Source organism: Mangifera indica, chromosome 15, assembly GCF_011075055.1.
Source record: "Mangifera indica cultivar Alphonso chromosome 15, CATAS_Mindica_2.1, whole genome shotgun sequence".
In the NCBI taxonomy this organism is placed as follows: Eukaryota; Viridiplantae; Streptophyta; class Magnoliopsida; order Sapindales; family Anacardiaceae; genus Mangifera; species Mangifera indica.
Genome location: NC_058151.1, coordinates 4,880,124 through 4,895,350, shown reverse-complemented (window position 1 = coordinate 4,895,350; position 15,227 = coordinate 4,880,124). Strand labels below are relative to the sequence as shown.

Sequence of the window (15,227 nt, the reverse complement as noted above, 5' to 3'; positions counted from 1 at the left end):
TTTTCACCATATAATAGCACTTAATCTAATATCATCTATAGAGTTCCAGCCTTTACCTAGTTACAAAGCATGATACATCTTGATTAAATCCAAAAACCATAAAATAAACCTGGAATCAAGCCTCCAGCCTTATCATATACATAACAAAAATTTACATCTTTGTTCATTTCAAAAAAATCATAAGAATAGTTTAATTAGCCTCTAGCCCTTCAACATTTCATAAGTTTCTTAAAAAAAAAACAACAAAAAAAATCTATATGGATGTGTGCAATGAAGACACCTACTAAGGATGCTACACTGTGGAACAACCCAACGAAACATTATCCCACACGATCTAGAGGATGTCTTGGAGGGAAATATTTATAAGGGTGAGCTGAAGGCTCACTGAGTAGGCAATTTAAATCTATAAGAATATTGAATGCATGTAAAGAATAACAACATGCCATAATTTCAACCACACACACACAATGTTAAGTTTAAAAGGGAAGAATAAGCAATCCAACTAAGACATACCATACTTAATCTAAACAATTTAATTATGCTTGAGATCATAGGCTAATCAAGTACATTAACTTGAATGTTCATAACATAATAACCTCATGCAAGTTAATTGTCACTACAAGTAAATTTAACCGTACTAACTTTATCTCATATAGACATATCAATCACTTATGAATTTTTCACGTTTACCTCAATAACTGTTATAATGTAACAATCAACATACACATATCAGAAAAATATCATATCAAGGAAAATTTGTCATACCTAAAGGGTGTCCCCACATACGCAAAGCAAGAGGAAAACAACTATTATACCTGATATACTGTCATCTCACACGGGCAGAGCACTCAAATCTGTCATACTTGGCATGAAATAAAATACATGCATAGCACTAAAGTCTGTCGTACCTGACAAAAATATTGCATAGGCAGAATATCTAAATCTGTCATACCTGACATAAATATCACACAGGCAGAACACTAATTTCATAATAGGTAATAACCAAGAACCTCTTAATGATATAATTTCTTATCATCATATATATATATATAATAAAATGACTTGATAATATGAATTTTTTTGGACAATAATCATTGGAAAATGCCACAACCACCTTAAGCAATGTCATTCACATATAAGGCTAAATTAAACACTTCCAACACAACCACAACACAACATCAATTTAATCAATTTTTAGAAATTCACTTGGTCACCAACTAAAATTTTTTTTTCATTGTGGTTATCGGTTACACACAAAATAACTTAACTAAGCATTCTGAATCCATATAATAATATAACTTTTACTCTATAGCCACTCATAACCTAAATCCATAACATGCATAAAGGAAACTATTATTTCTTTATTTTTTTTAAGAGATTTCCACCAAATCCATGCTACCATTTTCAAGGATTCACAATCAGTGCCATACAATTTCATAGGACTATAAATGTATATTATACAAAAAAACTATAGAGAAAAGTTTATTCTCATTCACTGATTTGGGTTGTCTCTAAGTCGGTGTTGAAATCTGTTGTTATTTTTCTTTCTTCTTCACCTATTCAAACCAATTTGAAACAACATGGTTAGAATTTTAGAAATCCCTAAATTGAACAGTGAAAATCAAACCTTAAAATTATTTGAAAAAAATTAAATACCCTATCCCCTTTTCCTTTAAATTTCCTTTCTCTTCTTTCTTTTTTCTCCCTCTTTCTTTCCTTTCTTCTTTTCTTTTCTTTCTTCCCTTCTCTCCTTTTTTCCTTCCTTTCTTCTTTCTTTTTTTCTTTTCTTTTTTCCCTTCTCTTCCTTTCTTTCTCTCTTTTCTCTCGTCTGTGTCTCTGCTTCTTTTCGTTGAAGAATGAAAAGAAAAACAAAGCCTAATGGCTTTATTAATATTTACTGGAAAGTTTACATTTAAACCCATACTTACACAAAATTTTATATAGCCCCCCTAAAGTTTCCCATAACTAATATTTGGGTATTTCATACCTTCTTTAACACGACATATTCATCAAAAGTAATATCTCTACTATGAACAATCTTCTTTGAATTTGGACATCAAAGACAATATCCCTTTACTCTTCAGCTAATTCCCATGAAAAGTGTTTTCTTGGCTCTTGGATCTAACTTAGACTTCTTCATATGATAATGAACAATAGAACCAAACACTTGTAAGGAATCATAGTCATTAACAAGCTTTCCAGACCATACTTTAAGGGATGTTTTGCCTTCAGTTACAATGAATGGTAAACGGTTGATGAGATGACTTGCAAATGTAACTGTCTCAGCCCAAAAAACTTTGCCCAACCTAACATTGGACAATATACATCGAACTTTCTCCAACAACATCCAATTCATATGTTTTGTCACCCCATTCTATTGTAGTATTTCTCTAACTGAGAAATGACATACAGTACTTTTAACCTGACAAATTTCTGATAACGGATCACTAGTATACTCGCCACCTTTATTAGTCCTTAGTCACTTGGTCTTTTTGCTTGTTTGAGTTTTAACTATCTTTTTTCATTTCGGGAAAACACTTAATATGTCATTCTTCTTCTTTAAACCATACACCCACATTTTTCTTGAAAAGTCATCAACAAAAGTAACAAAGTAATGCCTACCTCCCAAAGAAGCTATCTTGGTAGGTTCCCATATATCAAAGTGAACATAATCCAAAATACCTTCAATATTATGAATTGCAGTATCAAATTTTACTTTAGTTTGTTTTCCTATAACATAATGCTCACAAAATTCCAATTTGCAAGTTTTTGCTCCTTTTAATAAGTCTTGTTTCACCAAACTAAATAAGGTTTTTTCCCCTGGATGTCCTAAACACATATGCTAAAGTCTGGTTATCTTAGAATCTATATCTTCCTTAGATACCACAACTGCTAATTGAAAATTTGTACCACTATTGTAATAATACAAGTGATTTCTTTATGTACCATTTATTACTATAAGGGTATCAGAAATAACTTTCAATATTCCATTTTGCATGATCACATTTAAGCCTTTAGATTCCAAAGCTCTTAAAGAAATGAGGTTCTTTTTCAACTATGGTACACGTACTTCTATCTGAACTCTAGTTGATTTGTCATTATTCTTCAAATGAATTGAACATATCCCTACTGTTTTGCAAAGGCTATCATCACTTATGAGAACAACTCCACCTTTTAGGTTTTCATAATTGAAAACCATTCCTTATATGGACACGTATGATAGATGCAACCCAAATCTAAGATTCACTCATCAGAATTTGGTGTTGATGATAGACTGACTAGAACAAACTTTAACTTATCTTCTTCAAGTTTAGTTACACATGCATTGGAGTTCCCTTAGTCTTCCTTTTATCTTTCCTTTGTAGCTTCAAACAATCTTTCTTCTAATGTCTCTTCTCTCAACAAAAAGCACATTCATCTTTACTAGGTCTTTTCTTTGACTAAGATCTAACCTTTCTTTCTTGGTTATGGCTTTGACTTCATCTTCTTGCAATAAAAGCTTCAACTATCATATCTCTATTCTCTTATTGATCTTTCTTTCAAATTTCATTATTATTCAAAGCAGCACATACTTCATCAAAAGTTAATTTCTCTTTTCTATAAAGCAAAACAATGCTTAGATGATCCAATTCCTTAGGAAGGGATCCCAGTAGTAGCATTATCTTATCTTTATCTTTGAACATTTCATCTAGGTTTAGTAAATCTACTATCAACTGGTTGAAAGTATCAATATGATCACTTATACTTGTACCAAGTTTCAATTGAAGGCAAAACAATCTCTTCTTCAAATACAATCGATTATCATTACTCTTATTCATATATTTGTTTCTAATGCCTTCCACATCTTACTTGCATATGTCTCTTTCATGAATAGATATTTCTGCTCTCTAAAAAGACACCTACAAATTGTACCATAAGCTTGGCAATTAATCCTCGCTCATTCTTTCTCATCATCTTTTCTGGTTTCTCATCCTCTAGAGCTATATCAAAATTTTCTTGACATAAAGCGTCCATGACCATGCACTGCCACATGCTAAAATTGTTTTGGCCATCAATTTTTTCCACATCAATTTTTACAGTTTTCATGGTTGTCTTTGTTGATATTGATGCTATACTTGATAGACAAATTTCTTAATAACCAAGCTTCACAAGTTATTACATTCAATAGCTAATAAAAACTTCGCAAAACCTAGGATAGTAGTAAGTGCTCAAAATGATTAAGTATGTACCAAAAAAATACCAAAGAAAAACTGGAGGGGACGCAACCTCTTTAGACTATTATAGTCTTGTGACAATATTTTCCTAGACATGCATATAACCATATAAATAGCTACTCACTGTCTTAAACCAAAGTTTTGATACCAATTGTTGTGCAGTGAAAACTTAAATACACAACCTCTAGGCTATTGAAATATAATAAACAAATAAAGTAGAATATGGAAATGTAGAAAAATAAAAGAGAATACAAGAATTTACAAGGTGCAATAAATATACTTATGTCCTCAGTGCTGCTGATCACGTTCACTATCTTCAAAGAACAATTATATATGAAAAATAAAACTATTAGAGATCCTTAATAATAGAAGTCTCTTTATACAGTTGTAACTTTTTGAGATGATCTTAAAATTAAAACCAAGGCTTCTATTTATAACATTTGGTAAAATACAAACAAAATAAAATAATCAATGTGAACTTAAAGAGCCACTTGTCAACATCACATACATGAATTGTAATTTTGTGAGTTAGGATTGATGCGTTATGTAAATCCACAACATGATTTGCCCTTTTTGTAATGTGCAAATATAACATCCCTATCTAAAAGTATCGCCCTCTAGAGAAAAAATATTACTAATTAATATCTGAAAAATTTATTTAAAAAAAAACTTTAAAATGAACTTTTCACTAAAAACATTCAAAAATTATTCTGTGAAAACTGAAAATTTGGAAGTGAAAAAAAGATGTATATATCACATACAAAAAAATCATTTGAAAGCATCCGAAGTCATAGAGTAATCATGTACATACCCTTAGGTACAACTGTATAGCTATCTAAAAACAATATTTGTATAAGGCCAGAATTTAACAATATCATACGACCATACGCATGTAACATAAAACATAGATAACCTACTTCAGCCCAAATCTATTTTCACTGACTTGACCTTACCTCATAGCTACTCTGATCACTTATACCTGCCATCATGAAAGGAAAAGAAGTGAGGGGTAAGAGCACTCAATAAAAAGGAAATAAATAAGTAAACTATCTCTCTTCCTATTATTGATCACTCACGTAATAACCCCCTTAAAGAATCAAGGGAATAATCTGGCTTATCTTTTACTATTTAGGTCATATTTTGTCCTATCTAGTGTCCATCTGATATTTTTGGAAGTTGACTATAGAGATTTAGCACTTTTCTAGGCTCGAACTCTCTTTTTTTTTTCTCACTACACTATTCCAAAATTTGAACTGTGTTATATTATGAGCATACTATACTGTAAGTAGACCTTACTATAGGTCTATGTCTTATTACGGATGTGTCCTACTGTGGGTAGTATAGTGTAAAGTGTCCTTTCATAGTTCGTAAAATATATGCATTATCTCTTATTGGTTTTGCTTCCATCTAAAACTGAAACTCGAGCCCGAGCTCGAGCCCTTTCTTTCTCTTTAGGCATGTAGGATACTATTGAGTATCTATAACCCATTAGACTATACCCTCGAATGACCCTTGAATCCTAAACCCCAAATTTCCTTTTTTTCCTGTCTTTCTTTTCTTTTTTTTTTTTCTTTTCCCTTCCTTTCTTTCCTTTCCTTTCTTTCTTTTCTTCCTTTTTCTTCTCTCTTCCTTTTCTTTCTTTCTTTCTTTTAAGAAACTGCAATCATTATTCATTTGATATGGTAGTCTTTTGTTCAATCAATTTAATAATCCAAATGGTCTCCAAATCATACAAACTATATATCATTGAAAAGATGATTTAAAGAGCTTTCCAACGAGCTATAACAACATTAGATAAAGCAGTCAAAATAAGTTTTCTTTCTCTTTTTCTTTTCAAAAACTATAATTACTGTTTATTTAATAGAACAACCCTTTTGTTCAAGTAATTTAACAGTCCAAACGGTTTCCAAATCATACAAACTGTATATCATTGAAAAGAGGATTCAAAGAGCTTTCCAATGAGCTATAACATCACTCATGATTCATTAGATAATGTAGTTAAAATGTTGGACGAAATTAGTGGCAAAACTATAAATATTTGCCTTCTCTCTAACATGAATAAAATCACATATATAGATATCTCAAATGGCAAAACAATATTTTTTTAACCTCAAAATCATCATTTATAACATAAAGCAAAGAAACCAAAGGCATAAAACATGAAACATAGAGTTTATTTAACAAACTTAAGGTAGACCAAGAATGATTCCAGTTACTTTGTTTCAAGCTAACACTGGCCAAACTTGTTCCCTCATTTTTTCCTTACTTATTTTCTCACCAATAACCACCTTAAGTCAATACCAAAGCACACTAACATATTTATACGACATACTCCAATATAAACATAGGTAAAGGGAAAAAAAGGAGATCGTTTGGTTACCAAGGCCTCCAAAATGCTTTCTCTCCTTTTCTTTCCTTACTTGTCTTCCAAAACCCTTTCAAATCATCCCCATTTTTTTTCAAAAACAAAGTAAAAGCATGAAAAAGGCTACATTTCTAGAAGAGACAAGAGAAGAAGATGAAAAACAAACATATTTGGTTTTGGCTTATCTTATACACACACACACACACACATTTGAACATATATATTTAAGACTGGAAATGTGTCAAAGCAAGGCCAAAAGATATAAATACCCCTGGAATGCACCTGAGGGTATTACAACAAATTTTGTGTAGCTCTTTGTATATTATGATTCTGTAGCAAATTTTTCTCTGAAAAAATAGTGTCTTTTTTATTTGTTTTGCCTATGCCCAAAAAAATGAGTCGCAAAACCCTTTGTATATTATGATTCTATAAATTTTCCTTACTTTTCTTCCAAAACCCTTTCAAATCATCCCCATTTTTTTTCAAAAACAAAGTAAAAGCATGAAAAAGGCTACGTTTCTAGAAGAGACGAGAGAAGAAGATGAAAAACAAACATATTTGGTTTTGGCTTATCTTATACACACACACATTTGAACATATATATTTAAGATTGGAAATGTATCAAAGCAGGGCTAAAAGATATAAATACCCCTAGAATGCACCTGAGGGTATTACAACAAATTTTGTGTAGCTCTTTGTATATTATGATTCTGTAGCAAATTTTTCTCTGAAAAAATAGTGTCTTTTTTATTTGTTTTGCGTATGCCCAGAAAAATGAGTCACAAAACCCTTTGTATATTATGATTCTGTAAATTTTCCTTACTTTTCTTCCAAAACCCTTTCAAATCATCCCCATTTTTTTTCAAAAACAAAGTAAAAGCATGAAGAAGGCTACGTTTCTAGAAGAGACGAGAGAAGAAGATGAAAAACAAACATATTTGGTTTTGGCTTATCTTATACACACACACACACACACACACACATTTGAACATATATATTTAAGACTGAAAACGTATCAAAGCAGGGCCAAAAGATATAAATACCCCTGAAATGCACCTGAGAGTATTACAACAAATTTTGTGTATCTTTTTGTATATTATGATTCTGTAGCAAATTTTTCTCTGAAAAAATAGTGTCTTTTTTTATTTGTTTTGCGTATGCCCAGAAAAATGAGTCGCAATTTTTGAGACATTAAATACAGTCCCAACTACTCTCAACTACCTTCAACTACGATAGATAGTTAAATGGAAATTGGGTATGGGTCAAGTCAACCTATTATGGGTGGATCAAACCCAATATAACTTGTTTGTTGGCAAAATTTTGCTACATAATGCCATGTGGATTATTCCAAAAGCAAAATCATATAGACTAGATGTAAAATGGACAATATAATATTACATAGATGATATTGTATACTTAGTAGTACTAGTTTTACATAACTTTTCTTAATCACCCAAAAGGTCACCTAGTGATCAATGAATTTTTGATAGTACAAATAACTATCTATAATTTTGAATCCACTCCCACCTTAACCATCTTGGTTACTCTATGTTATACCTTTTGATCCTTAAGAGTATAGGGTCTTAGGTGTTACATTTTTAATCGAAAATCGTAAACTATTTAGATTTATGCACTAAGAAACTTGAAAATATTTCTTTAAACAACAACTTTTATGTAGATTTATCAAACTGACAAATAGACTAAGTGTAAGATAGGGGTTAAAACAACTCAATTTATATGGATAATTATTTTTAAAACTTATATTTGGCCCTAAGCATACGGATCAACTTATAGGCTTTCCATTAATATTAATTTTTCATTATTTTTCATTTATATTATTTTAAAGTATTTTCATACAAAGGATAAGTATTTTATAGGGGAATGAAAATCTATCTCAAATTATAAAAATATTCTTTTATAAATTTAAAAAATCTTAACATTAAATATGCAACAAATATCTTTAACAATGTATTTGATGTTAAAATTTTTTAAATTTATTTTTAACACGATAAATTTTTTAACAAAATAATCTCACCAGTAATCCTAGTTTGTGTAATGCAGTAGGAACTTGCAAATACTATTACAGGTATGCATTGAAGTACACAGTGTCTGCTATAGTTAATATATTTGAAAAGTGCTTATAAAATGGCCTTTTCCTTCACCCGTCACAGATTGCAAAAGGAAAGGCGAAGGTTGAAACAGTGTAAATGTCAGCTAAAATCCAAATGAAAGTCTCTGTTGCCAAGAGAAAGAGTTTGTCAGAGAATTTAGCCTTAATATCCTGAAGAAAGGGTCGCAAAGGTATCTGTCTACAGGAATTCTTTAAAATGCATTGGTGGTTAATCACATAAATTATATACACATAGTCAATCTCAGTCAAATGTTCTTAAAATGTGGACTTTGTTTACCAGTGGTAACGCCAACCAGCACTAAAAACCAAAAATTTGTCAGAATCTTTTAAATTGTGAAACAGTCTTTTAATACTTGTTCTGTATGTGCGTGTTGTGGGGGTTGCCTAGCTACTGTGATACCATTTTTTAACACGAATTTGTCACGCAATTCCTCTTTCATGGACTCAACATGATCAAATGCTTATTAACTCACATTTGTGTTCGAATTTTGTGTTACATTAACCTAAGCAGTATATAAAAATCTATAATAAAATAAATAAGGGTGCCAAAAAGAGCTATGTGCCTATGCACTACAACAAAATAATATTTATTGGTATTTTTTTTACATTTAATTAAAAACCACTAAAAAATATGAAAAATTAAAAAATTAATAATTTATTGTAATATTTATAATAAAAATAATATTATATGTACATATTTTTTTTTTAACATAATTTGAATAATATAAAAAAATCAACAAACCCTTCGAAGAAGGATTCAAAAATAACCAAAACTCAATGAGAAGGATAACGAAAACGCTAAGCCCTCTCTAGGCTTGCATAACCAAAAACAAACTAAATATCATCTCCTCTTGAGGTCTATCAAAATTACTACAAAAATAGGGTTCAAGAGAAAAAATATACAACGTCAATAAACTATTTTTATATACAAAAACAGTCCTAGACAAGGCAGCAAAGCTATTCAAAAAATCAGCTATCCAATTAGCATACATCCTAGATTTTTTATCCTTACACAGAATTAAAACCATCTTGCAGTCTCCAAGCACAACCCAAATACCTTTCCTTCTCAAAACTCTTGCTGCAGAACTGATTGTGGCTAAGTGAAGTAGCAAGAAAGATCCACAATATCCAAGGGTGGTAGCAGTAGCAAGCTTCACCAACATAACATTCGGAAAGCATAGGGAGAAGGCAGAAACCAAATCAGTGGCATTCAGTTTGCAGAAGGAAAGGCAGGTTCAGACTGAGGGATCAGGAACCTACTGTTTTTGGGCAGATTTTGCCACTAGGACAATTAATCAAACTTTGTTTTTCTGTTTGGGTTTCAATTTTACACAACGTCTTTACATTTAGGATTTTCTTTTGTTATTTGAGATAATTTCTATTATCTTTTTGTAGGATTTTTTCTATTATTATTATTTTTTATTTTGGGTTAATGGTGTCGTGTTTGTAAATAATTTTTTGTACTGGCTTTCTTTTACCTATTAAATCAAACAGTTCATTTGAATATACTTCTTTTTATTTTTATATATTTTTTAATTTCTTGTTTAATCTTGATTAGTTCTTTTTTTTATTTTAATTTAGATAGATTTAAATCTCTATATTTTAATAATTTTTATATATTTTGATGTGTTTGATATTGTTTTAAATTGATGTATACTTCTTTTAAATTGACATATTTCAACTGATTTTCAGTTGAGAATATGTAATTTTTTATGTAATAAATTATCTAACTAACATAAGAAAATCAAACTATGTTTGGAATCTCTCAATGCTATTTTTAAATCAATAATTTTTCTCTTTAAAAGCAATATTTCTTAAGAAATAAATTAAACAACAATTTTTCTCTTAAAACAATATATTTTAATAAATTAAATCACAATATTATCTTTATAATTGAATAATTATAATAATAAAACAGAAATATATGGTAGTATATAATTTTTAATGTAATATAATAAGAAAATATTTTTATAACGATAATTATTATAAATATTAATTCTAATTTTTCTAGACAATCCTATTTTTTCTTTAGTTCAATACTATCACATCAATATTGATTATTACTGTGGCATTTTTATTTTATTTAGGAGGTGATTTATCTTGTATTTGAGAGGGTAATTTATCATATCTTTGTAATACTATATAACTAGTAAGATAAATATCTCATTAAAGGAAATGATCCAATTAGAGTCAAGAAAAAATCTGAAGTAACGTTTTAACTTTAAATTAAACCAGAGGACACCCGTGACCCGTTCATCCGTTGTATTTAGTTCGATATATAAATGGTTCAAATGTGGAATTGCTGACATGATCTGGGCGAGCGGAAGGGCTATCAATCTTGTTGACAACAACAAGACCAGACTCCAGAGCCTTCTTTCGGACAAATCTTGTCTGCCTCAACAGAATCCACCTACAAGAAGACGACTGAGCTGTGCTAATTTACTGGTACGGTAACCCCATGACATAAGAAGACTAACCTTTATTTTATCAACCGATCAGTTTATTACTATGGCAAATCTTCCAAAGGAGGACAAGCATGGAAAGTAAACCCATTTAAGTGATCAAACAAGTTATTTTCGATAACTGAAATAACAATCTTATATTTTTTTATTTAAAAAAATGGAAAGTTGGAATCAACATTTTCAATACTTTAAAAAATTCACCAAATCAATTTTATGCCTACAACTTATTCTTATAACAATATTTTGGGATAGTCAGATTAAAAATATTGGGAATATAAGCCTATACAATAAAATTATATATACAAATAATAATGTGTCACAATATGATAGAGTGATATTTTATTCTTAATTTTTAACTATTTAATCATATAATGATATATCGTTATTTGTGTACATAGTATTACTCATACCTATATTGTTTGTTTTATTTACAAAGAATATTATGTACATAAATAATGAGTATAATTTTATACACAAATAATAACATATCATCATTTAATTAGAAGTTGTTTTACCTCTAGTTCAAAACCACTTAATAATACAGTGATATATCGTTGTTTGTGTATAAGATTATAATTATTGTTTGTACATATTCTTTTATTATTTATTTACTTTATTAAAGTATAGGTCAAAATTATTAAGAGTAAAAAATTTGTTACAAGTTATTTTAAAAAATATAGAGTCCCCTTAACTGTTAACAATGGAAGGTGTTAAAGATTTATTATTTGGAATGTATTCAATTTATAAAGTCAAATATGGAACCAGTATAAATTTGTTACAACTAAGTTTAAGCTCAAGTTCTTCTAAATTTGTTAGGTTCAAGTTCTTCTTTTAATGATTTACAAATTGTTTAATTATTGACCATTTGTATGAAATTATCAATGAAAATAATCAAATTAAAATTTTTACATGATAAAATCTCATTAAAAATTTATGATATATTTTTCGTCATGACACATGATTTACTAATGTCTACTTTAGTATTTGAATAAGCTTTTAGACATGTGGATGCGCATTGATGATATAAGATCAATTTTATGTTCAAGTGTTTTTGAAAGTATTATGTACATGAAAGATTGAGTGATAATAAATTTCCAAATGCAAACTTGTTACTGATGATATATTAGAAAATTTCAAGAATTTAGATACGGATGAAAGTGAAAGTATATGGAAATTGTACATATGAGTTTATTTTGTTGTAGTATGCATACTGAGGTTTATTGAATTAAATTTAATTAAATGTATAACTAAATTAAAAAAAAAATCTCTTAAATAAGATACTAAGTCGAAAACAACCTAATGTCTTCCATGGCTACAGGCTCAATTAAGTCCATGTTTGTTGTGGTTTTGTTTGCCAAAACGAATGATAAACTTCACCCAAGTAAAAGTTTGAGATTTTATTTGAGTTTTCCTTAATAGTGATGGGTCCAACTTAACTAACCATTAAACTTGTTTCGTCAAAATGAAAGTGGATTAAGTTAGAGGTTGTGCAAAGATATGCTTTTGTTAATGCATAGACCATATGTAGTATCCATTCTACACCAAAAATTGTACTTGATGTCATTGAATTGCTAGGTGTGACAACTTGAACTTGAGTTCAATAGCTTGTACAACTTGTTTGTTGATCTATCTAATCAACCCATGTTAACTTGTTCGCCTAAACAAATAAAGATGGTCCACTTGTTCTTGAGTCTAATAGTGAAATCATTAAAACTTCAAATAACATAGGATTGTGAGTGACTTACAAAAAGGATAATAGGTTAGATGGAAACACTTTCACTAACTGTCATAAAAAATTTTTGGATTGTGATGTATTAAGAATCGAAGTTATATGTCATTAAGTGCACCAAACTCACTCAACTTGATCCTAATGCCACCCGAGAAGAATGAGTTGCTTATAGAAAATTCTTGACAATGTTACTAAAGTTACCTATTTGATGTTATGCGCCAATGGAAAGGATGATGAAGTTTCCTACTTACCTTTCCTTTGTCAACAAAGCTTATCTTCATGTGGCAATGAGTTTTTTTGACAGCTCCTCTTTTTGATAGTAACAAATCAACACAAATGCTATTTGATCTCTCACTCTCTCTTGCAAAGCAAGTTTGTATAAACGGATATAAAATTTTCATAAATCTCTCTGGCCCGTATACTTCTTACTTACATAGTTTTATAATTAACAATATCATGTATGGTTACACATTTCATATATACAATCATCCAATCAAATACAATTGTCATGATCCATGCTCTCCAATACTTGGAGACACAATTTTTATCTATAACTTTTTGTGTATGAATGATCATGCACCATCGATGCATGGTCTTTCATCACACTAAATTTACAAAACTACCTCTTCTATAATTGTACAACCAACATGTAAGACTGCTCATCTTCACAAATTTCAAAATTTATTAATTTAAATAAAAATAAAATAACTATAATATCGTAATAATATACTTATAGGTATTAACAACTATACCCTTACTTAAATTAAATTAAGTTTACTCAATTAAATAAAAATGATCATAATGTGATTGGAATAAACCTACGGGTGTTACAAGCAACGATGAAGAAGATAAGGTAAGTGTTTTAATTGTTGATATATCCAAAGTTGGATGAAGGATGGAAAAAGGATAAAGGTCTTTTTTTAATTTTTTTTTTTACGTGTGTGAAATTTGAGCAAATTAACTATTTAAATCTTTTACTAAACATTTTTCGTGATTGAATTTAATTTTTGTTGAAAAAAAGTAATTTAAATGATTTAGAGTGAATTAAAAATTGTTTTAAGGCAAATCTGGGAAAGGAAATCTACTTCACTCTTAACAATTATGGTAAAATAGGTTATTTTTGTCTTCACGTAGAAATCCTTTATGTGTTCTTGACTGACAAAACGACGCCGCTCCTCTCCTTCGTTAATACCAAATCCCTCTACTACTATCCGCTTCATTCTCTTCCCATGGCGTTGAACAGCATGCTCCGGCACCGCCTCTTCTCTCGCTTTGGCTCAACCCAGGCCGGCCCGAGCCGATGGACGAGCCCGGGACACCAAGAGAAGGCCAATGGCTACCTATTCAACCGGACTCCACCACCACCGGGCCAGTCTCGCAAATGGGAAGACTGGGAGCTTCCCTGCTACATTACAAGCTTTTTGACGGTCGTGATTTTGGGCGTTGGCCTTAATGCTAAGCCTGATCTCACCATCGAGACCTGGGCGCACCAAAAAGCCCTTGAACGCCTGCAGATGGAGAAATCTGACTGATCGATTGAGTGAGTGTTTGGCTTTGGCGATCTTATGTGTTTTAATCTTTGTTGATAAGAATAAGGGCTTTTTATGAAACCTGGTTAACTGGTTAAATTTCAACAACTTTATTACTATTTTGCATCTAGATTTACGGTTATAGTGTTAATATGTGGAATTTCATGAATTTTAGACATTATTCGCTGTTGATTGACTGTCTGATCTCGTATAATTATTAATTTTTGCTAGTTTCAGTGAATCAAAGGGCATTGATTTTTACGGTTTACTTTTGCTGTTTTTAACATTAATATTAAAATTGCAGAGAATATTATTTTTAAACTTTCTTAGGTTTTCAAATTTGTTTGGTACTATTTTGATTTTGGTTAAGATCTTCTAAAGCACCTGTTTAAGGACTGACAGTGAGCCACTGGAGTTAGCTATTATTTTTGTTTAGCTGTTGTTCGGTTTCAGTTTGTGGGAATAAAAGACGACAAGGTTTTGTTCAATCAAACGCTATGAATTGTTTGTTTTTTCATAATCACATCTTTTAATTAATACAGTTATTTAAATTTTAGATTAGTGAAGGGAGTGATCAGTGGTAAGAAAAAAGAGAGTTTGCCAGACAAATATGTTGAAAAATTAAACTTATACTTTTAAAGACCCCATCCCCCAAAAATAAAAAAGAAACTCTAGTTGAGAAAATCTTAGCTAGAAACTGAAGTACTTCTCTGTTGTCATTGTAGCTCTACATGAGATATGTTTCCTTTTTTTATATCCGGCAATTCCATGACCTTCCCAATGTGCTCAGTGGCTAA

At 30.2% G+C, this 15,227-nt stretch overlaps 1 protein-coding gene across 1 annotated transcript; it reads left to right on the top strand.

The window, feature by feature from the left end:
* Positions 1-11,017: 11,017 nt before the first annotated feature.
* LOC123198092 lies at positions 11,018-14,560 on the top strand. Its single transcript, XM_044612676.1, has 2 exons — positions 11,018-11,155; positions 13,957-14,560. The coding sequence occupies exons 1-2, from the start codon at positions 11,018-11,020 to the stop codon at positions 14,431-14,433; spliced, it is 615 nt and encodes a 204-aa protein (XP_044468611.1). The 3' UTR covers positions 14,434-14,560.
* Positions 14,561-15,227: the final 667 nt, after the last annotated feature.